Raw genomic sequence first — 25437 nt, 5'->3', positions numbered from 1 at the left:
TTAAATTAGACCCCTATCTCTCACCCTGAGCAAAATGCAAATCAAGGGCTGGGGATCTAGCTCAGTTGGTAGAGTGCTTGCCTTGCAAGCACAAGGCCCTGGGTTCTAATCCCCAGCACCACAAAAAAAAAAAAAAAATGCAAATCAAAATGGATCAAAGACTTAAGAATCAGATCAGAAATCTTACAACTAATAGAAGAAAACATAGGCTTAATGCTCCATCATGTAGATGCTGGCAAAAAGACCCCAAAGCACAAGAAATAAAACCAAGAATCAGTAAGTGGGATGCCACCAAACTAAAAAGCTTCTCTACAGCAAAGGAAAGGATTAAGAATGTGAAGAGAGAACATTCGAATGGGAGAACTTCTTGGTCAGCTGCTCCTCCAAGAGGGGATTAATCTCCAGAATACACAGAGAATTCAAAAAACTTAACATAAGCAAATAACCCAATAATAAATGGCCAAAAGAACTAAACAGAAACTTCTCAAATGAAGAAACACAAATGGCCAACAAATACATGAAAAAAATGTTCAATATCTCTAGCAATCAGGGAAATGCAAATTAAAACTACACTAAGATTTCATCTCACTTGAGTCAGAATGGCAATGATCAAGAATATGAACAATAATAAATGCTGGCAAGATTATGGCAAAAAAAGTTACACCTGCACATTGTCGGTGGGACTACAGACAAGTACAACCACTCTGGAAAGCAGTATGGAGATTTCTTAAAAAACTAGGAATAGAACTACCATATAATCCAGCCACTCTACTCCATGATATTTTCCCAAAGATGTAAAATCGGCATACTATAGTGATACAGCCACCTCAGTATTTATAGCAGCACAATTCACAATAGCTAAATTATGCAATCAACCCCTATGTCTGTCAATAGATAAACAGATTAAGAAATTGTGGTACATACATACAATGGAGTTCTACTCAATCATAGAAAAGAGTGAAAATATGGTATCTGCTGGTAAATGGCTGGAAATGGAGAACATCAGGCTAAGTGAAATAAGTCAAACTCAGAAACTCAAAGGTTGAATGTTTTCTCTCATATGGGGAAGCTAGAGTAAAACAAAGGAAAGGGGGAGAGAGGGATAGGACAACAAAAAGATAAAGGGATCAATAACATAGAATATCAAGAGGTAGAATGTAGGGATGGATAAAGGAAGGCAATGCAGAACAAATTCTTAAAAAATCATGTTAGGTGCATATATAAATATACCACAGGGAACTTCACCTTTATGCATAGGTAGAAAGAACCAAATAAACATAAATAAATAGAGCAAAAGAAGGTCTAGTAGAAGAAGGAGAATGGGAGAGGGGAAGGGGGATGAGAGGGAATGGGAGGGGATCATGAACTGAAATTAAATTCCATGCATGTATGAGTTTGTTGGGATGAACCCAACTACTATGTGTAACTATAAAGCTCTAATAAAAGAATACCAAAAAAGATTGTAAGGAAAAAACTCAAAATGGATCACAGGCTTAAAGTGTAAAATCTAAGAAAATAAAATTTACAGAGAATAGCACAAGGGAATCTTGGGAAACAGGGAAATAGGTTAGGTAAAAGGTTAGCCATGACAACAAAAGAATGATTCAGAAAAGGAAAAACTGATGAACTGGAATTCATCAAAATTAACCTCTGTGAAAGCCTCAGTAAGAGGATAAAAAGACAAGCTATAGACCACATATCTAACAAAGGATTCTTATTTTGAACACATATATAAACCCTCTTAAAACTTAACATTAAAAATAATAATACCATTTGAAAAACTGGAAAAGACAGGAAGAAACATTCCACTTAAGAGATATACAGATGGCAAATAAGCAAATGAAAAAATGTTAAACATCACTTGCAACTAAGAAAATGCAAATTAAAACCACAATGAGACATCACTACACACATCAGAACAGCTAACATAAAAAATGACAATTTCAATTGCTACCAAAGATCAGAGAATATGAATCACTTCGATATTACTGGTAACAACGTAAAAATGGCATTCACCAGAAAGAACTGTTAGGATTTTTTTATTTTTTTAATTAAAGATATACTTGCCATGCATATGACCCAGCAATTGCACATTTGGGCATTTATCCCAGAGAAAAGAAACCTTGTTTGCGCAGCAACTTGTACATAAGTGTTTGGGGTAGTTTCACTGGTAAAGTCAAATACTGGAAACAACCAAAATGTCCCACCCTAGGTTAATGTAACACAATACAAAATGTGAACAATCCACACCATGGAATACTACACAGCAATACAATGGAACAGACAAATAATACATAAGCATGGATGGATCTTGATCAAGGGCACTAGGTTGAATGAAAAACATCAAACTCAAAAGATTATATGCTGTATGATTTCATTTATATAATATTGTTGAAATGACAAAATCCTAGAGATAGAGAATAAATCAGTGGCTGAGAGAGGTCAGGGAAGGGGGGAAGGTGTGACTATAAAAGGATGTCACCCCAGAAGTATACTGTGAAGAATTTTGTGTCTTGATTGAGATGGCAGTTACACATAAATCTACTTACATGTAAAAATAACAAAGGATTGGACATAAACACTGTACCAATTTCAAATTCCTGATTTCAATGTTATTTCACACATAACATCTAGAAAATATGGCTGAAAATTACATAAGAATCTATACTATCTTTACAATTTCTTGTGAATCTGCAATTATTTTAAAATTTTAAGTTTAAGAAAAAAAGCAAGTATAATTCACACAACGAAAAATTATATACCCAAGCCAGGTACAATGACACACACCTGTAATCCCAGAGGTTTTGGAGGCTGAAGCAGGAAGACTGCATGTTCAAAGCCAGCCTTGGCAATTAAGCGAGGCCCTAAGCAACTTAGCAAGTTAGACAGCAAGAGCCTATCTCAAAATAAAAAATAAAAAGAACTGGAGATTTCCCTCAATGGTTAAGCACCTCTGGGTTCAATCCCAAGTTTCTGGCATATGAATGGTCTCCTGCTCAGGAGGAGACCTCCCGAGTCTCCTACCTCAGGAGTTGGTGCAGCATAGGCTGCGTATGGAGGGGGCGAAGCAGCCACGACTGTCTCCTCAGAAAGGACTGCTGAGCCAACGTAAGCCTGTGCGAGAAAGGACAGGGATAAGACCGTGTCATTTATTTAGCAAATAAAAAACTACAGGACAAAAAGTTGCAGCTATCTGGAAAGTAGAAAAACTTCTGCTGATCCAACAGATACAACCGTTCATTAAGATGTCATCTCAGTTCAGGAGCAAGGTGGTCCTTGTTTGACTCCTAGTAGGAACATACCTCTCACTATACAGGAAGGTCGCAGAGGCACCATTGTTATCCAACACCTTTTAAAAGATACCTCACCATTTGACAATCCTTCTGTTCACAGTCTGAAATGCAGCAGTCAGAGACATATCCTACATTCTGTCTTTGCATTAAAACAAAAATTCTTCTTTACTCCCCAGTGGAAAAGAAAAAAATGTTAACTCTTTAAAAAGACCCACACAGGGCTGGGGTGTAGCTCACTTGGAAGAGTGGGTGCCTAGCATGCTTAAGGCCCTGGGTTTAATCCCCAGAATGCATATGCACAAGCACACATATCTCAAAAATTCTATACAAAGAATCACCTTCAGATCTTGCCACTAACTATATGATTCATACTAAAAGTCACCCAAAAAGAGGACTTTCATGGAAAATAAAAAATGTAATTGGAATGGCAGAGTAACCCTGGGAGAAAGAACTGTCTTGAAAAAACAATGACACTTAGCTATTAAGTCTTTACTTTCTTTTCCTTCATTCCCAAATTCTTTTTTCTTTTCTTTCTACACAGAGAAAGAAAAAAATAAAATAACATCTGAAGAATGAAAACACTGGCCAGAGAGGCCACGTTTCCTTAACTCCATGACAGACACAAAGGAGGCATTACTTAGCTCTACAAATGGGCTCACTACCTCTGTGACCTCCTGAGATCAGAAACAGGGCTACAGACAATTTTAAGTCCCCAAAATGCTTTGGTTTCACAAAGCTAAGATTCTATACATAAAAAAATCATGTCGTTCTTTTTGAGCCTTTTCCACAACAGAATTCAAGGTATTGCAAAGTTTAAAAAATACAAACATTTCTAGAAAACAACACTGGAACTTACACGCCTATGTGAAGACAGTTCCTCCTGCCCAAACATTTGGCACAACCCAGCACAATCATTATCAGCAAAAAGCATCCTGCCCTGCTCTTTCATTCATGGCTGGATGAGCAAGAAAACCCTATCTTCCCCAATTTCCTTTCCCAACCTATTTTCCAATTTGTTACACAAGACATATGATATAAAAAAAATTATGTCAATTGCCTTCAGTAACTTACTGTGTTTGTTCTTGAATCTTGCAGTGCAAATCTCCAGGCCCTGTGGGAAAGAAAAAGGGTATTTCATCTGAGGTGATGCAACATTTCAATGATTCTCAAATCCAGGCTAGGATCAGAATTCCTGAAAAGGCTTAAAGAATAGGTCTTCAGGTATTACACCAAGACCCAATCAATTCACTTAAGACATACACTAGGAATACACACACACACACACACAAATGGTACTTTTTTACAAATACATCTACAGTAGGTATATGACAATTAAAATGTCTATTTAATATTTGATCCATGTCAGTTCATGTCATACACAGATCTATTCATTTTGTGAAAGGTTACACAATGAGTAAATATAGACTGTCAGCAATTTTTTGTCATTAAAAACAATGCTCTTATCAACATCCTTATTAACCTTATACAAACCACTCATATAGGACAATTCCAGAGAAGAACTGCTTAGATCAAAGGATATAAATATTTATTTCAATGAGTACTGCCAAATGGCCCCACATAAAGTTTGTAACAATATTCACATACCACTCTTCCCCTATATAGTCACAAAATTAGATATTTGAATCTGAAATCTCAGGTGCTCATCTCTCCCTCCTTCATCATTCTCTTTTCATACTGACTCCAACCTTCTTCTCTTATCTCTGCTAATTCTTCACTTTATTCTAATCTTACCATTTCCTTGAGTTGAAATTTCAGCTCATTTATTTTCAAATGTTCTGGTTTTCCAACAAATATAATTAAGTTATGAAATTTCCCACGGGATTTGATATGCAGTGTACAAATGTCATTCACACTGCTAAAGGATATCATATTGGATTACTCATATTTTATATGAATTGTTGTTTTAGAACAATCTAATGTGGTCTTTAGTCTGCAAATTCAGCTCTATTATTTCAGAATATTTTTCTTGCAAGTGAATTTCTAAATATCTCTTTTGGGGTTCAGTACTTTCTGGATATTAATAATCTTTCTGAACTTCTTTAATCTAACACAGCTTTGGTCTTTTCTCCAAATCCTTGAATCTTTTTCTCTGCTTTCACTGAGATTTCCTCTATGCTGTGATTCATTTTCAGATGGGCTGTATACTAGCAAAGTTATGATACCCTGCCACCTCCCCACCATAAAAGAAGCAACCTTAATACATAATAGTGGACACTTAATATACATAATAGTGTATACTTAATATACCTAATACTTAATACATAATAGTGGCAACCTTCTAGGCTACAGACTGAAAAGAACAAAATAAACATAAATCCTTACTCTCACAGAGCATACATTTACTGAAAAGAGGCAAAGAACAACACAGATAAACAGTTGATAGATGATGAGACAGTATGTATGTCTTTAGGTACAGAGGGGTGCAAGGCTATGATTTTAAATATGAAAGTCAGGACAGCACTTTTGGAAACTATGTCCTAGTCCGTGATTTTATTTTCCTTTTGTCTCACTTTTTCTGAGACCTGCATTTTTCTTTCCTCATTTTTCCTTTATGATGTATTTGCCAAGAATTACTCTGTACACTATTCATGTTTAACTTGGAAAGTGATTCCTAAAACTTTTATTTGTTCTGATATGGTATGAGTTATTTCTCCTTTATACCATCTTACCTGATCTAGTACCAACTGGGAATTCCACCCCTCTCCACACTAGCAACAGATTGGTGACTAGGTGTTACCCACGGAATCACTTTTCTTGGGAAAAGAGGGAAGAGGCAGAAGAGGAAGAAAGTTCTCCTGTGACCAAATATATCTTTTCTGAGATATATGGGTTGTATATTCTTCTGAGCATATTTCTCTGAATGTCTCATTCTAGGGCTCACATCACTATTCAGAGAATCATCCAACTCAGGTGAGCTTCAATGCCTTCAGTGACCTGGCATGAAACTGGCAAACCTTCCAGCCTCTGCTGTGGTCCCAAGGACATCTACTCAAAAGGTTTTTCCAAGGCTTTTCCAAAATGCACCTTATTCTCTTAATCAACATCCCTCCAGACTCCAGAGCATTATAAAAAATTTGCAGGATTTAACTAATTATTCTTTTTATTGCTTCTGGGATTTAAGGCAGGGTTAAGAACAGTGATACACAGGAAAACTGTCTGTTTTCCTCTTTGACTGTTAGCAATTTATGCTTGAAGTTTAACTTCTTTATTTTGTTGTTGCTGGTGAAAGGTTATCCCCTTCATTTCACTAGGTAGTTGGGGAAGATGATTTATAGATTCATTTCATCATCTTTACTCAGAGTGTCTATTATGGATTGAACTGTGTCCAAATCCCTATGACCTATGAACATGAACTTGTTTGGAAACAGGGTCTTTGCAGATGAAATAAAATGAAAATGAGATCATACTTTAAGGTTGGTCCCTAATCCAATGAGGAAATCAGAACACAGACACAATAGAAAAATGCACATGTGAGAACAGAGTAGAGACTGAAGATGCAAGTCAAAGAATATCAAGAATTGTTGGCAACCACCAGAAACTAGAAAGAGGCAAGAAAGAATTCTGTTATGGTTTTGGATGTGAGGGGTCCCCCAAAAGCTCATGTGTTAGACAATGCAAGAAGGTTTAGAGGAAAAATGATTGGGTTATGAGAGCCCTAATTTAGTCAGTGAATTAATTCTGTGAGTGGAAACTAAAGGTGCGTAGGATGTGGCTAGAGGGGTGGGGCATTGGGGGCATGCCTTTGGGGTACATATTTTGTATCTGATAACTGGAGACTGAAGTCTCTTTATCTGCTTCCTGATCATTACATGAGCCACTTTCCTCAGCCACACACTTCCACCATGATGTTCTGTCTTACCTTGGGACCCCATAAATGGAGCCAGCTGTCTCCATGGACCTCTGAAACTGTGAGCCCCCAAATAAAACTTTTCCTCCTCTACAATTGTTCTGCTCAAGTCTTTTCATCACAGCAGCAAAAAAGCTAACTAAAACTGATTCCATCTAGGGTCTTAGGAAGCATGGCTCTGTTGAGAAATTGATCTGACTTCCAGGCTCCAGAACTATAAAATAATGCTGTTGTTTTAGTAACCTAGTCTGTGATACTTGGTTTAAGCAGTCCTAGCAAACTAAGTCTCCTATTCTGCTTTTTTAAACCTTTCTGTGTCATCATTTATTTCTTACTAACAAAATAAATAGCTAGACTTTGTGTTTCCTGCCCAATCTCAGATTTTACTATTTTTAAGGAGAATTTAGCCAACTCACATTTATTTAGATCAACCCTGCCAGTCTAATTAGCCACCAGGTGATTTCCTGTCGTGATTTATCAAGTTTTCTTGGTTTTTTTTTTTTTTTTTTTTTTAATAAAGAATGTTTTCTGGGGTTTTTTTATTACTCTAATTTAAAAAGCATTATCCTTCATTTATATTGAAATTTGTGCCCCTAAAATAAGACATGTATATATATATATATATATATATATATATATATATATATATACATATTTCCCATCTAGGTTTAGAACTGATCTACCCATTCTTCCAGGTGAAACAAGGGTAGTGTTTCATATTTTTACCACATCTACAAGAAAACCTCCCATGTTTCACTAAATAACCTAAAATTCTAGTTTGACATTTTTCCCACTGTTACTTAAAGGAACATTTTACATACGTGACATTTCAGCCCACAATAGAGCAGAGTAGTTATAAGGACCAAAGGGCTTGGGAATCAAATCCTGAGTCCAGTCTCTAGCTCTGAAGTCTTGGGATATGTGAAAACAGAATGATGATCCCCAAAAATGTCCACTTCCAAACTTGTGAATATGATACCTTACACGGCAAACGGGACTCTGCATCTGTAATTAAGGTTAAACACCTTGAGATGGGTAGATTATCTTGGAATATCAAGGTAGGCCCAAACCAAACACAAGTCCTTAGAGGCATATAACCTTTCCTATCTGCAGAGTCAGAGAGATGACAGTGTGAGAAGACTGACACATGGCTGCTGGCTCTGAGGAGTGAGAACAGAGTCAAGTGTGAAGGACTGCAGGAGGCCTCTAGAAGCTAGAAAAGGCAAGGAAACAGATTCTTCCTAAAGCATTCAGCAGAACAAGGTCCTGCCGACACTTTGTGACTAAACTTGGTGTCAAACATCTTTCTTCCAGATATGTAATGATACATGCAGATTTGTTCAAAGCCACTAAACTTACGTTAATTTATTAAAGGAACATATAACAACTAGTTCAAAAGTTACTTAATCTCTCTATGCCTCAACTTCTTATGCCAGGAACAACAATACTCACTTCATAAGATATGGGCAGGATTAAACAACATCTGTAAAGCAGTTAGCTCCATGCCTAGTACAAAGTAAGTGTTTAATGTGCTTACATTATTAAGAGTAATAGTAGAATTATCATTTATAAAAGCAGCAAATTAGCCTGACATGATCATTTCTCCATCAGTCTTCAAGAAAGCCTTCTCTCTCAAAATGTTATTTAATACTCACTGAGGGGATACCAGAATATTAGTCATGGCCCCCTTCTCCCTCCCGGGAGAAGTCTGTGTTATTACCTTTAAATAATATCTGCTTTATATGCTTGGGGAAAAAAAAAAAAAAAGACTCACTGATATAGGGGCTGGAGATGTAGCTCTGTGATAGGGTGCCTGCCTATCTTGCACAAAGCCCTAGGTTCAACCCCAGCACCAGAAAAAAAAAAAAAAAAAGACTCACTGATATAAATCAGAGGAACATAAAACAGAAGCTACAGTGAGGATTTAAAATAACTCCGGGGGTGCAGTTGTGGATCAGCGGTGAAGCGCTTGCCTAGCACGTGTGAGGCCCTGGGTTCTATCCTCAACATCACATAAAATTAAATAAAATAAAGGTATTGTGTCATCCTATAACTAAAAAAATTTTTTAAATAAAAATAAAAATATAAAAAATAAATAAAATAAACCCTATTCAGCATACAGTTAACATTTAAATTGAGGATGAACATGGATGTAAATACAGGGACAGGCACTGACAAAATGGTCTGCAGGTTTTTATGATAATGTCATGTATGTACAAGTAATTAAATAATCTCTGCTAATGAATTTTCATGTCTAGAGTTAGCCCACTATAGGGTACAAAGGGGACAGAAATAATCCATTCTTCCCCCTAAATTTCATTCAGTTAGTGTTGTCAAGGTTCTGATCCAACATCAAGGGTAATGTTAACAGGCAGAGGACTACTGAGGTTGGGCTTTTCTACTGCAGTTTAGTTCCTCATCCCTTCTTCAGAGATAGCAGATGGGAACAAAAGAAGCTACACAATACTTAGGTCTGTGTTTATTAAGACACATTTACATAAAAAGAACTAAATTGAAGAAACCATTCACCTAAGCCCACTATTCAGTGAGAATCTAGTAACGAAAACACAAATCACAAAGCGATTGCTATTACTTTCTGCCATTTTCACCAGAATGTGATCCTGCCTGGGCTGTCCTGGAGGGGAAGAAATAAGAATCAGGAAAAGCCCTGTTACATTTCTGTCATGCATGTGCTGAATCCCTTATTCTACTGCCCAAAGGAAAATTTCACTCCCATTATTTTCCCTTCTGGAACACTGGAAATTAAGATTTTAAAAAAATTTTTTAATTAAACACAAGAAATCAAAACTCACAAACAATCATCTGTGCTTTCTGCACAAAGACTGATAATTTTCCCATCTCGGCAAACAATCTGCAGCAGACAGTCTTTTGGCTTCCCATCTGGAGGCTGAATATCTACGAAAAATAAACAGAATGAAGGAATATTTACATGGTTATTTTTTAACGGCTAAGATAAGAAAGATCTGAACAAAAAAAAAAAAAAAAAAAAAAACAAGTCTAAGAAAAATCTAAGAAATAACCTGTGGCCTGACCAAGAAAGCAGAAAAGAAACACCAGACTGGCAAAACCAGCAGCCAAGATGACATTCACAAAACCTATCCTGTAAAGCAAATATAAAGGATAATTGCAGGAAACCATGACATCACAGATTTTAGGACACTCAATGGAGTCACCATCAAAAGGATGCTAATTTCTAAGTCAAGATAGTCTAGGGTGGCCCCATCCTCCTTGGAGTTCCCAGCACTCTCATTCCTTCTCCACCAGATGAAGGCATGCATGTCGAAAAGTAATGAGATGAGAAAATCTACCTGTTGCAATTTTACAGGTCATGATCTAAGGGTCTGGGTCCCACCCCAACCCCTACTGTGGCTGCCCCTCCCAGGTAGAGCTTCTTTAGTCTGTTAATAAAAAGAGATCATCAGGTAAGGAAAAAGATCCAGCTCCCATCAAGAATGAGGAAGGGCAGATGACAGAAGCTGGCTAAGGGTTGGCTTACCCCGACACTCATGCCCTGTGCGGATATTGATGCAGTCCACTGGCATATGGACCTTATCCTCAATACTCTGCCGGGTCTGGTCATCATAATAGATCAGGTGACCATCTGACCACAGATCAAACCAATTCTTCTTCCAACGCTTCAAAATAGTACCTAAAAAAAGAAATGGGAAAGGTTGGCTTCCGGCAGAGCAAAAAAAAAGATTTTGTCCTCTAACAACAGAAACAAAGGAAACTCCTGTGGTCTTCTAACCCACCTGCCCAGAACTCCCTGAAGCAGTTCATCAAAATGGAATTAGAAGCAGACACCACGGCCTGATTCACCCCTGCTGAGACAGCACTGCAGGAAACATATACTATAGACACTCAGCAGGCTGCCCAATCAAAGGACAGGTCCAAAAAATTTAAGGGAAAAAAAAAGTTTGCTTGAGTTAATGAAACATATCTAATATCTAACTTCCCAAGAAGAATTAAACTAAACTTTAAACAATTTTTGACTTCCTAAAATTTGAAACACTATCTAAATTTGCAAAAATGATGTGAAAATGCTGGGTTAGAAAGTCTATATGCAATGAAAACAGCGCTTCCTTTTTTGGAAAAACATGTTTCTTTTCTTTTTCCTCAAGAGCTTTCACATATACTCTTTTCTAATATTTCCCCTTACAGGAAGTCCACATGGATGCAGACACAGAGGACTGAGACACTGGATAAATGAGCACTTCAAGAGGAATACCTTCTACCCTGGCACATCCTACTACCTTACATTTCTGTCAGTTTAAGAGGATTCATAATTTCATTTGTAACTTGGACGAGGCAACTAATTTTATAAAGCTATAATTTCCTCATCTACCAGAAGGGAAACCCTAGAGTGGACTCCACAGCTGATTTTCACTACAAGTCATCCCTGAATCTTTCTCACATTCATATGTTGTGCACTGTAATTTTATTCCTGCATATCTTAGCCTGCTCTTGGCTAGTGTGCACAATTCTTGTTCCATGTACCTCTGTTTATGCTCCCCTGCCTGCTACTGGTGTCAAACATGATATCCAGCCTTTCCACTACACCTGCATCAGGCACCCTCCTCACTGGAAGAGCAGTCGCAGCACTTGCCAACACAGTTCAGTAGAGGCACCCAGCACTCTGTGATTGGCAGTGCCTGAATATGCAGAATCTACCAGACTGAGCCATGAAAACAGATGAAATCATCAGGTTAGGGAGTTCTGCTCACATATTTCACCTGCAATCAAAGACCTGACTGCAGACTCCCAGATCAGGCTGCCCGTCAAAGGCCAAGTACTGGGTCTTATGCAGCAAGGACAGGAAAAGGAGTCTGGGGGACTACTTGGCCTACATATAGCCACTCTATATCTCTGCTGCTCTGTAACCCAAGTGAACATAATATGTCTCACTTAATTTTGTTATTGAGATTGATACTTCTACTTTCAGCAAAGGAAAATCAATCACATGTTTGGAGATGGCCATATAGAAAAAGTCTTTTGAATATACATGTCTGTAATAGGCATGGGCCAGGATACTGGAAATGTCTGGACATCTACTTTGTGTATATACATCACCATGGTAGGCACTGATGAGGAACACAAAATTGTTAAAAGGGTTATTTTTCACTGTGTCTACACCATTTACATTGAGTTGTAATGGAAAAAGGTTGCCCTCAAACAAGAATGTGGTAGGGCCTAAGGAGAAAAACAGAAGACATCCAAAGAACCAGCAAAGGAGGAGATGTCCTCAAGATCTAAATAAGGCTCCCATGTCCTTGACCATGGGAAGACTGGGACCACAAAACCCAAAACAAGCAAACTTCACAAAGATTGGGGCTAGGCTCCACTACATTAGTATTTCTGTGTAAAGCCAACATTGCAACAACTCTGTCTATGCTAAGACTACCAGACTGTCACAGACCCTGAGAGGACATGTGGTTCAGCTCCAGATAGGCGAATACAGAACTAATCATGGGCAAACAAAATGAAGGACTATCTCTGGGTAGAAAGAGTGTTAATGATGAAATCAGATAGTCTTGAGCTTGAGTATAAGTCTACCTCTGACAGTTTATATTTGAATTACCTAATCTCACTAAATCTTAATTTTAAAGGAAATAATGATACATACCTCACAGAGCTATTGTGAGAATTAAATGAGTATATGAAAAAAATTTATAACAGGAACACAAATAAGCTTCACAGATAATAGTAAATTGTTATATAAACCATCTAAGGCATGCAGTTAATTCTTCACTGCCAGACTCATTACTAGCAAGTTCTAAAGGCATCCTTCAAATATAAACTCATATCTCAGAACCATAAACCACATGTACCACAATTGAGTTTTTTGCTAGAATTGTAAATAATGTGATAGTCACTTTTTCCTTAATTCTGCTCTTTCTAGGACAACAAAATAGTCTATTATTTCTTTAATAAACAGGTGGTTTTTTTACAACAGGATGAATCTCACTTGGAGTGGCAGCCTCAGAGGTGAGTTACTTATGAAAGAGAGATCAACAGAGACAAGTCTAGGAAACTGGATCTCAATCCCACTTTCTTTTCTAGAGTCCCTTCAAAGATAATAATGAAAAAAAATAAGTGTGGCTTTGGATAAACCTGTGACCTCAGGTCAAGTCTTCCACATAATTACAAAGCCTCCTGTATTTTAGAATCTGAGTCACTGCTCAATCACCAGCTAAGACAGGCATTTCCCAAACTGAAGGTGATCAGTACCTCCATGCTATGGTACAACAGCTAAGTGTAGTCAGATTCAAACAGGTCAACCATTAACAGTAAAGTAGGCTACTAAAGAAAGAGAAAACAGTAAGGATTGCTATCATTTCCTGGTTCCTATCAATTCAACAAGTAAGGAGGAGTTCCAGGGGCTGGGGACACAGCTCAGTGGTAGAGTGGCTGCTTAGCATGCATGTATAAGGCCCAGTACTAAAAGGGAGGGATGGGGGGGAAGAGTTCCATGTGTACAAAAAGCTGTTTTATAGAGTTTTGAAAATTCCAAAGGAGAAACTGAGGAAAACAACATAAGACTTTATGATTTAGCCAGGCACAGTGAAGCATGTCTATAATCCCAGTGGCTTGGGAGGCTGAGGCAGGAGTATCAAGAGTTCAAAGTCAGCTTCAGCAAAAGCAAGGTGCTAAAGCAACTCACTGAGATCCTGCCTCTAAGGGAAAAAAAAAAAAAAAAAATAGGGCTGGGGATGTGGCTCAGAGGTTAGGTGCCACTGAGTTCAATTCCCAGTATCAAAAAAAAAAAAAAAAAAAAAAAAGACTTTATGATTTGCTTTTAAAAGCTATCTGTTTCAGCAAATGGAAATAGACACATGTGTCCTAAGGTAGACACGTGCCCTATACTCACTCTGTCGCAGCAACCATCCACTCTTCACAAATGCCATCTCTTCACCTACAAGAGAAGAAATAGGGAAGTTCAAAATTATGCCCCAAAAGAGAATGGTTTATCTGTTTCAAGTCTCAATCCTAAACCCTTTTGATGTCAACTGAGGAAGAGCCCAAAGACAATGGACCCCACTGAGTACCTGGCATTTACCGAATACCCCTCAAGTGGCAGGTTCACCCCTGCCCTACCCCTCCTCCCATTCTAGGCTTCAGTCTCACCACCCACCCTGCTGAGTCTAACAGACATGAAGCAGCCCAGGAGGCACTAGGATTCAATTCTGATAAGGGCTTAGGGCTTCCCATAACATTTCCTGGGGTCCTAGGGTCTAGCTGTTTCAGCTTTACAGCTGGCACGTCCAGACAGGTTGGCAGGGCCTAGTCAGATGTGCCACACTAGAACAGAAAATTAGGAGTCATCAAGAAAAAGCTTGATGATTTAACTCTATAAAAATAAAAAAATCTTCTAGACCTCAAAAAGATTTATACCAAATTTGGGAAAAACATTACAACCAAATGGCAGCCATGAGTTTTCATCCTTCACCTACAAAGCTCATATATATTGTAAAGAAAAGGCAATCACTTGATAGTTTACAAAAAGGAAAAAAAAAATGCAAGAATAAGCTCCTAAGAATATACTCAATTTCTCTCTTGATTCAAAGACAAAATTCAAAATGTAGTTAACAATTTTACCTATCATCAGATAGGCACAAAAAAGTTCCATGACATCAGCCAGAAGAAAAAGCAAGCATGATGACAAAGAATGAACTCCCTTCTAGAGGGGAATTTGATAGAATCTACCACAATTTAAAAGCCCATATACTTTTGCCAGGCACAGTGGCACACACCCATAATCCCAGCACCTTGGGAAGCTGAGGCAGGAGGATCATAAGTTCAAGATCAGCCTCAGCAATTTAGTAAGGATCCAAGCAACAAGCAAGATCCTGTCTCAAAAAACAAAAAGGGGTAAAAGCACCCCTGGGTTCAATCCCCAGCATCAAAAAAAAAAAAAAAACAAGTTAATTTACTTTGACCCAAAAATCTATTAATGGCAAGTTGCCTTGTTGATAGTATGTATAGAGATTCACTAACATTTATATATATTCACAATAACATCACTTATACCAAAAAATACTAGACACATCAAGCACAGACCACAGCACAGGACTGCTTAGTAGGTAGCCACACCCACCCAAGGCAGAACATCAGGCAGCAAAAAGGAATGAAGAAATGAGGTAGAACATATGTAACAAGCACACACACCTCTCACCTGCACCACTATGTTCTGAAAAGACTCATGGAACCTATAGAGAATGGAAGTCTCCACGGGAGAAATGAGGCAATACTGTGACAGGCAGAGGGTGACCAGCCCATTACACCTTTTTCTGTATTCAAACTTATTTTCAACAGTATGCCCGTATTATTTTCACTTTATTTTTTCGAAGTCAACAGATACTATTTGGCAGTTCATATCACGCACAAAACACTTTGTTTTCAACTTTAATTTCTTTACAGATACTAAGAAGGCTCAGAAGGTTAGCATCTTGCAGTAAAAGCTGGAGTGTGAAACACAAAAATGCAAAATGAGTTTCCTTCGTACAACTCCCATGGCTAAGCATGGCTGAATTCTCACCTTTCTCCAAATCTTTAGGAAAAGACTTCCACAAGTCTTAGTCATCCTATACTCCAGTATTTTAAAAGTTCTTTATTCTGAAGGTTCCAGCTCTCCTTTCAACTTTTGCCAATTCATCTAATTCATGTTGTCTGCCCTAACATGAAAGAAAGATCTTCATCTTCCCCATACTTTTTCTCATTTAGGTTCTTGAACAGATAAACTGAATCCAGAAAGACAGTCTCCCACTTTCTCCCAGAGGATGTGAACAGATAAGCTGCTCACTGCTGCTGGCAGCCACCTTCTGACCAGGATGGGCCAGCCCACAGATAATTGACCCTTGAGAAAGAACTCGCAATGCTGAGCCACCAAATCAACTAACCCTGAAAAACATCCTAATCCAGGACTTTCTAATAAGCAAAATTATAGGTCTCTCCTTTAAGATGGGCTGAATTTGGGACTTCTAAGAGTCTAAAACAATCATTCTTCCATTAAGATTTGAGGCAGAGAAATAATGCTATTATATTTTCATTCAACAAATATTTCCTTTTATTAATTTTTTTGGTCCTGGGGAGTGAATCCAGGTGCTCATGCATGGCAGGCAAATGATCCACCTCTAATCTGTACCCTTGGCCCCAACAAATACTTACAGAGTAACTAATGAGTGTTTAGACTTGTACAGGACACTAAGGATACAACAATGACCAAGTCAAAGCGCCTGCATTCATGTAGCTCACCCTCTAGTGGAAGAAACAGGCAAAACATAAACTTAAAAGGATGGAATACTGTAAACAGTGTATCTCCGCAGTGATATCACCACCTCAGAACACAAACGTGAAAAGGATTATGCACGTACGCTAAATCATGGATATTACAACTTCTTATCACCATTATGTCACCTGAAAAAGAAAAATTACCTAGCTGGGCCCGGTGGCACATGCCTGTAATTCCAGCAGCTCAGGAGACTGAGGCAGGAGGATCACAAATTCAAAGTCAGCCTCAGCAACTTATTGAGGCCCTTAACAACTCAGTAAGACCCTGTCTCTAAATAAAATATATAAAAGGGTGGTTAAGTGCTTCTGGGTTCAATTCCAGTACCAACACAAAGAAATTTACCTTGAAAGTAAGTGTTAAAAGACAGCTTTAGGTAGCGTCTTAAGGATCTAAAGATTTCCTACTATCTCCACTATTTATATGAGTCAACATCTGAATTTCCACATACTGTGCCTATTTTCTTGGTGTGAGGGACAGGTTTCTTTTCATGTAGTTAGGGTTCAAAAGATTTCAACAAGGAGAAACTAATCAGCTGACTCTAGAATCAAATTCCAGTGCACTTGAATCAAGATTCAAAAACGATGGGCTGGGATTGTGGTTCAGTGGTAGAATGCTTGCCTAGCATGTGTGAGCAGGTGGTTCAATCCTGAACACCACATAAAATTAGTTATTTTTAAAAAGATTCAAAAAGGAGAGAAATAGAAATATTTACATCTAAAGGACACTGTAAACGTATCTTCGGTATGCCTCTATAAAATAGTTCAAAACTATTAGAAAAAGGAAAACTGGGATTGTTACAAGGAAGAAACTGGAATTGCAAAAGAAACTTACTACCTTTTGAAAGAGTAACTCTGTTAACTCAAGTAGCTTCTTATCTGGTATCTACCTTTAGTCATTATACAGAACAATCTCATGTATCCCCCAGTGCCTAGATTTTTATCTCACACTAGTTTCGTCTAAAAGGAGTCAGTGATCCTTGAAAATGAGCTGATTACTTTAGAGTCAGGATAACTCAAGATGTACCTGCGATGTTTCATTGTTCAAAAACAGATGCACTGGCTATAGTGGCAAGCTCCTACAATCTCAGCTACTTGAGAAGCTGAAGAGGATGGCTTGAGCCCAGGAGTTCAAGGCAGCCTGAGCAACACAGTGTAACCTTGTCTCTTTTAAAAAAAAAAAAAAAAAAAAAAAAAAAACAATTACTTTTACTTTCACATATGCCCGCAATCCCAGCAACTTGGGAGGCTGAGGCAGGATAACTGCCAAGTTCAAGGCCAGACACTCGGCAACTTAGCAAAATGTTGTCTCAAAATTTAAAAAGTAGGGCTGGGGAGATAGCTCACTTGGTAGAGTGCTTGCCTTGCATGCACAAGGCCCTGGGTTCGATCCCCAGCACGGCAAAAAAAATTTAAAAAGTAAAAACAAGGGTGGGGGGAGGCTGGAGATGTGATTCAGTGGTTAAGTGTCCCTGGGCTCAAAAAAAAATTGCTTTCAGAAATGCCTTTATAAAGGATAAAGAAACTAGGTAAATTAAGGGCAGCTAGTGGCCAAATTAGGCATGTCAAATTCAAATAATTACTGTTCTTAGAACCAACAGAGGATGAATGGCATCCTGAGTAGAAAAAGATTAAAATAAGGTGGGACAGTGTGGCACACACCTATAATCCCAGCAACTCAGGAAACTAAGGCAGGAGGATTCCAAGCTCAAAACGAGTCTCGGCAACTTAGCCAGACCGCCTCTAAATAAAATATAAAAAGGGTCGGGGATGTGACTCGGTGTTTAAGCACACCTGAACTTAATTCCTGGTACTTAAAAATAAAAAAGAATTTATAAGATACATTGCTATAAAATGTGGTAGGGAAAAAAAGATATATCTTCCAATGTAAGTTTGAGTTCACCCAGTTGAGGGCCCGGGGATTAGGTTTTTTTTTTTTTTTTTTAAACCGAAACATTTTTATTTTGTATAATATCCCCTCACTGGATAATTCCAACGGTTATTGTGCTAATAGTGAGGGATATGTGCAGCTTTTACTATCTAAGATCAAAATTTTCAAGACAAAAAAAAAAAAAAAAAAAAAAAAGAAGACTTCTAAGGTAAGGGTTCAAGTACACTAAAACTTAGGTAGCAGAGAAGCTCTAGTCACAAGCTTGAAACCAACCTAAACTTCACCGGCTGAGAATAAATGGCCCTGGAAAAATGAACCATGGATTCATAAACTAAGTTATATACTGAGGGGTGAGGGCAATCTGGCTGTGACATCAGTCATCCCACTGATCACCAGGGTTTGATTCAGCTGATCTGGTTAGCTAGGTAGGTGTCCCCTTTCTCCCTCACTGCTACATGTGTGTTCCTCCAAAGCTGTGTGCTTGGATGATCTTCCCTGCTACAGGAAGACCCTTCTTCAGTCAAGTGTATACAAGTAGCTGCACTCCCCTCCTAGAACCTCCAAAGATGCTCTAAAGGAATGTAATGAGTATAGTTACTTGTACTTGCACTTATTGGCCAATTCCCCGAAAAGTCCAAGGAAGTCAAAAGAATCTAATAGTCCCACAATCATGGGAGCTTTCTAAGCCTCCTTATGGAATCTTTACCCAGATCAGAAAGTGTTGTTAGGCACAGATCTCCTTGGGGCACTGAAGCTGGGGCATATAACATCTGATAGGGACAGCAAAGTGGCAGCCATCTGAGTGTAGGAGTAAGCACTTTATCCTAACTAAAGAGATGCATATCCTTTGTCTACATCTACTGTGTTGGCCTCCGCACTGATATCACCACCACACGAAGCACTACTTGTCTCATCAGTTTCCACTATTGGCAGCAACTTATCCTAGCCTCTCGTTTCCAACCCATAAGCAATATGTGACATAAGCCAGACCCTCCACATCAAGCAGGACAAATAAGATACACCAAGGACAAGTCCTTAAATAAGCAGGTGCAGCAGGGTATGGTGACAGATGCCTGTAATCCAAGCTACTCAGGAGGCTGAGGCAGGAGGAGCACAAGTTAAGGCCAGCCTGAGCAATTTAGCAACACTGTCTCAAAATAAAATAGAAAAAGATCCAGAGATGTAGTCAAGTGGATGCAAGTGGCCCTGGGTTCAATTCCTAGTACCATAAAAAGGAAAAAGGGAAACATCAGTTCATTCTAGTCCTTCCTGAAATGCTACAAAAATAGAAAAATAAGGTACAAACAAGGCCTCAATCCAAAAAAACAGAACAAGGGAATGGCAGTAAAGACAAAAGGAGATGAGTTGATTAACGACATTTTGAAAGTTCCAAAGCAACTGGACAACTGGTAATTAACTTAAATTTGGCCTTCTCTGCTTTATCATATATTAACAGAAGCAAAAACACAGCAAGCCAACTCCTGTCACAGAACACTGGAAAGATTCAGAAAATGGAAGTATAAGAGAATTCTAAAGGTGAAAGAGATAGTATGAGAATTTACTGAATGATTTAAGAGTCACTGAGGCCTTCTACCCATCCAGTAGAGGCCTTCCCTGATCCTAAGGATGCCCCCAGCAGAGCTCTTAGTGGCCAAGAGATGCCACTTTTAGAAGAAGAATATAGGATATGTAGGTTTTAAACTTTCAGCCCTCTTCTTTTACTTACTTACTAGATGCTAACTCTAAGCCAGGGCACAGCCCGAGAGGAATGACTTCTGATTCATGTGCGAGCTCTTCAATCAAAAAAAAAAAGAAAGTCAGTCAGTCTCTACTAATACACTAACAGGGAAGCACACCAGATGATAAATTATAAACAAACAAGACCTTCAAACAGGTCTTTTTTTTTTTTTTTTTTTTTAAGTAAATCTCTCTTAAATAGGTACAGAGAGCAAGCATTGTAAAACATGTGAGGAAAGTCTAGACCATAAAAGATAAAGATTAAAAAGGGGAGAGGACAATCTCACAAAAATCAGAGACAATGCAGGAACCAAAAGCAAACTTAAACTACACACAAACAATTATCATAAAAGAAATTATGTTGCATCCAAAAAAACAAAAACAGAAGGTTCTAAAATAGAAACATTCAAAGTTCTCAGTTAAAAATGATAAGCACAGTCAGGCAAAAGCACAGCCACTAAAATCCCAGTGGCTCAGGAGGCTGAGGCAGGAGGAATGCAAGTTCAAAGCCAGTCTCAGCAAAAGCGAAGCACTAATCAGCTCAGTGAGATCCTGTCTCTAAATAAAATACAAAATAGGTTGGGGATGTGGCTCAGTGATTCAGCATCCCTGAGTTCAATTCCCAGTACCCCCACCAACAAAAAGATAACCAGAACTAAAAGTTCAATAGAGTTGGGGATGTACTCAATGGTAGCACACAGAAGAGTGAAAGGCCCTAGGCTCAATCCCCAGCACAGCTAAAACACAAATAAAAAAATAAATTCAATAGAGGAATCTTTCTCTGAAATAAAGGAAGAAAAAAAGCCGAAGAGATGAGGGGGAGTACAGAATAGAGGATGAGCTTGTAATACAAAATACTCTGCTTAGGGTTAAGGACATAGCTCAGCAATAGAGTCATGTGCTTAGCATGAGCAAGGATTATAGGAAAGTTTCAGAAATAAATCACTGAGAAAAGAGCAGAGAAGAAATACCAGACAGAACCAGACAATACAGTTCAAGATTCAAAAGTACCATAAGCAGTTAAGGATTATAGGAAAGTTTCAGAAATAAATCACTGAGAAAAGAGCAGAGAAGAAATATCAGACAGAACCAGACAATACAGTTCAAGATTCAAAAGTACCATAAGCAGTTAAGGATTATAGGAAAGTTTCAGAAATAAATCACTGAGAAAAGAGCAGAGAAGAAATACCAGACAGAACCAGTTCAAGATTCAAAAGTACCATAAGCAGTCAAGCAGGAAAAACTTTAAAAAAGCCTCAGTAAGGTAAATTGTTGTGAAATTTCAGAATGCTAGGGACAAAAAATACAAATCTAAAAACTTCCCAAAGAAAAAGAGTCACAATAAAAGTGCACAGCACCTTTATGGACAATGCAAGAAGCTGGAAGACAATGGGGCAAGAGAGGAAATTACTTCTAAGCCAGAATTCCATACTGGGTCAAATTTAAAGACATTTACACAATGCTAGAAGTCTTAAGAGTTGTCTCCAATGTACCCTGTATCCTGTTTCCAAAACATAACAAAAAGTATGTCCCATAAGAGAACAAACCAAGAGAAACGAGGAGATCCACTTCATACTGGGTAAGACAAAGAAAATTCCCAGAAAGACAGTTATATGACAGGTCTGGAAAAAGTGTTACCCTACCCTAATCTTATACTGCTTAGGTGACCAAGCTTAATTTTTACCCCATCCCAATCTTTGAGGGCTGGATGACTGAAGCCCAGAAGTTCCTCTTCAGGTAGGTAAACCAAAAACTGTCTGGATCAAAGATGGTTGCTAGAGGGACCACCAGAAAACCTCTTATTTCATTTTAATTAAATACATGAATATTCCTCTACTTTATCAGTCTATCCCTCCTCCTAATTTAAAGATCCCAATCCCCAAGGAGTAAGAAGTTGATTTGCAAGTTTATTTCCCACTTTTCTCCTTCAACTGGTGCTCAGTCTTGTTATTGGTTCCACAACTCTGAGAGGGAAAAAGAACCCTACCTTTGGGGCCAAAAATTGGTAATGAAATAACCAATACAGACTGAAGAGTACTCCAGGGAGACAAATAGAAAAGACTTTACTAAGAGTTTCTGATTGATGGGGTACACTGAAAAGTGTTTTATAAGGGAGCAAAACTCTCATATCCTAGTGAAACAGGAATTTACAGATACAAAGAGAACACGGAATCTCAAAAGACAAACTACCATAAACTATTGGAATGCAAACAACTGACGAACAACCTAGCTGTGCCCTTGTGGTAACAACCTTGCCTTGCCAAATGGCTGATGAAAAGCAACAAACCGCAAGATAAGCACAAGGCATCTGGTGGAACCACAACTTTAGGGAGCATGTACATTAAAGTCCTTCATAACCAAGAAATGACCACAATGAGCCTCAGGATAACAGGAGGAGAAACGCATTTGGGTGGAGATTTAAGATGCTAATGAGATATGCAATGAGGGAAGTAGCATGATTCGAAGGCAAAGCAAGCAAGAGAAACTGGTGTGGAATTCAGTAAACTCACCCTGACTCCACCTCTAGTTCAGCCCCTTACTGTCCCTGTGTAAATGTTAAAATCCTAGACCAAGAGGAGGAGACTCACTTTGTCTGAGATTGCCCATACTCCCATTCTAAATACACTTTACCTTTTCTTGCTCTGCTATTCACACCTGATGCATCCTTACATACTTTTCTATGACACAGTAAAGAACCTGGAAGGGGCTGGGAGTGTAGTTCAGTGGTAGTGTATACTTTGCATGCATGAAGCCCTGGGTTCCATCCCCAGCACCATTTAAAAAAAAAAAAAAAAAGGTCAAATAGAGGTCTCCTCTGCTCCTGGAGACTCTCCTCAAACCCGTGCGATAACATTTTCAGTCTGAGTAGACGTCTTTGCTCCCAATGACTCCTCACACCCCCATAGGGTGACAGTGTAAAATCAAAAGATTAAGTTTAGGGTTGTGCAGCTCATTAGCAGGGTATGTGGTTAGCAAGTGAGGAATGTTTCTCAAATGGCTTAAAAAGCAAAGTAAGTTAAAATACCGTTGAGGGTAGAAATTTGAACACACCCTAGAAGCAAAAAAACAAAACAAAAAAACCTCCCACAATACATGATTGAATTAAGTCTCTGAAGAAACAGAAATATTTGTTTCTTTGCCTTGGTATGCTGAATTCCACAGCACTCCACAACTTATTTTAGCATTTCACTATTTATATCCTGGAACAAAACCTAATGCATAAACTAGAACTCATCTGCTAAGTTCTGCTGCTAGTCTCTAGAGGATAAAACACTAGGAAACCTAGCTAGCCACACTGCTTTCACACCAATAAAACTTAAAGCTTAACATAAACCATATTCAGCAATTTGTATTATTTTAAATTTGAATTCAAATCATTTTAAAAAGCACTGAGTGCAAAAGGACCAACTTAACAGGTGGGAAGAAAATACTGCCTTTGGCCTGTGACAATTCTGGGCCTGAAGCTACTTTGCCTTTTATTCAGTAGCATGACTTTAGGCAGTACTAAACTTCTCTAGGCCTCAGTTTTTGTTCCTGAATAAAAAGATACATTAGTTATCTCACAGGATTATTGTGCAAATTAAACAAGATATGTCCAAAGAGGCTTGTAGTACACACTTCAAACATAAGAACTGTATTAAAAAAAAAAAAAAAAAAAAAACTATTAAAATTACACTACTAATTTGTTCCAAGAACTGGCATTCGAGGTCTACAACTGACTTACAGTAGCCTCAGTTCCTCTAGTTTGTTTTCTCAAAAGATGCTTCCTTAATGAAAAGGAGGGAAACTCTTCTATGTTCAAGGACAGTAATGAAGAGTCAAAGAGAAGCCGGAGGAATACTTCAAAACCACAGAGGGAATAGGAGAGTTGAGGGACCCACCACATAGAGGTCATTTCATATGTGGTGTTGGCCATTTCCAGTTGGGGACCACTTCTTAATAGTAAGCCTAATATAAGCACAATCACCGAGCAGACAAGCCAATAAGGCAAAAAGGCAAGAAAGTCCAATTTTATGTTCCCAAAATCAACTTTGGAAGCAAATATACAACGAACTGATGATAAGTGGGTTAGCGAGTTCCCTGTTACATTTTTAAGTTTGCTCTTTGCTGTTTTTTAGTAGTTACTGCCGTTAATAAAGTAATTCTTTAATATCCAGCAAGACAGAAGAAAAAAGGAGAAAAGAAACCAAATATTAAGGCAAGTTTAGAAGCACAGCAAAACTTTCTGAATAAGTTGAGAAACCTCCATGTTCCCAAGAAAGACTATTACTCCAAGAGTAGTATCTGGCCTAGAGTGGCGATGTGCAACTTTAATCTAAGCTACTTTCGAACAGGCAGGAGGATCCTAAATTCCAGGTCAGCCCAGGCAATGCAGCAAGAAGAGCCTGCCTCAAATTTAAAAAAAAAGAAAACAGCACCCCTTGGGTTCAATTCCCAGTACCCAAAAAAAAGATGGTATCCAACCTTTCTATACCACTGCTGAAATATTTCAGAAATTCACAGTCTCTGAGATGATCAGGAAACTTACAAACTGTGCTAATATTCTTAAAATATAAGGCTAGTAAAGAATCTACCTCAAGTTCTGAGTTGTTTTCTGCAGTTCATCTCAAAAAGCAACTTACCAACTACATTACACCAGACACAATGTTATCTGACAGGAAGATCCTACAGCATAAATCTGATTCCTGACCTCACAGAGATCACTATGAAGGGAAAGAGACAAGAGATCCCTGAAGCACAAGATAAACACCAGAAACAAGGGAAGCCCAGGCAGGCACCTGCCAGACCAGAGTGTTTCTTCCCAAGACACCTGTCCTATGTTAACCAGCAGTCCAGCCAAGAATTAGGAACTTCAGGGCCCTAGAAACACTCCTGAGCTCCACATTTGAACCAGTGGCAGCAGTATTCTATGCACATGCAGGCCCTTAAGCATATCGACCCACTGCAAAGGTAAATCTACAACTGTATTTGTGCGTGCATGCTTTGGTCATTGATTTGTTCAACCAATATCAAGGGCAATAAGTAAACAAACAGGTAACAGTCCCAGGCCTGGGCCCTAATTCCCGGGGTGACTTCAGACAAGCCACTTCCAAGAGCATTAGTTCCCTCTAAGGCCACAGGAGGCCATGGAATATTCCTCTCTCTTCCTGCAGGCAGAGGCTCCTCCCTTTCATTGTCAAATGGTAGGCACCAAAAAAGTCAATGATTTTCCGGAGCCAGAAATCGGTAACATTTTGAATTAGCCATGTCCTCTAGATGTTTCAATAATCCACAACCCATTCCTTTCCTCGACCCACGCTGAAACACTATGAATTCATTACTCGCTCATTTATGAAGCTTCT

General features: G+C 38.5%; 1 protein-coding gene across 2 annotated transcripts in view; it reads right to left on the bottom strand.

Moving 5' to 3' along the window:
* The window catches only part of PLEKHB2 (pleckstrin homology domain containing B2), a 43125-nt gene that overhangs the window by 16628 nt on the left and 1060 nt on the right, over window positions 1-25437 (bottom strand). The window contains exons 1-6 of one of the 2 annotated variants that reach the window (XM_079130534.1): window positions 16348-16368; window positions 14051-14095; window positions 10679-10831; window positions 9975-10077; window positions 4365-4404; window positions 3025-3114 (exon numbers count right to left, since the gene is read on the bottom strand). In XM_079130534.1, coding sequence (XP_078986660.1) covers window positions 3025-3114; window positions 4365-4404; window positions 9975-10077; window positions 10679-10831; window positions 14051-14087 — 423 coding nt within the window. In that variant the 5' untranslated portion in view covers window positions 14088-14095; window positions 16348-16368. Of the gene's footprint in view, window positions 1-3024; window positions 3115-4364; window positions 4405-9974; window positions 10078-10678; window positions 10832-14050; window positions 14096-16347; window positions 16369-25437 lie in introns of those variants that run through there. The other variant, XM_079130533.1, reaches the window with a different exon arrangement.

The sequence above is a fragment of the Sciurus vulgaris genome (assembly GCF_902686455.1).
Source record: "Sciurus vulgaris genome assembly, chromosome: 3".
In the NCBI taxonomy this organism is placed as follows: domain Eukaryota; kingdom Metazoa; phylum Chordata; class Mammalia; order Rodentia; family Sciuridae; genus Sciurus; species Sciurus vulgaris.
The sequence above is the reverse complement of the archived record's forward strand: the minus strand, read 5'-3'. Positions and strand labels throughout refer to the sequence as shown.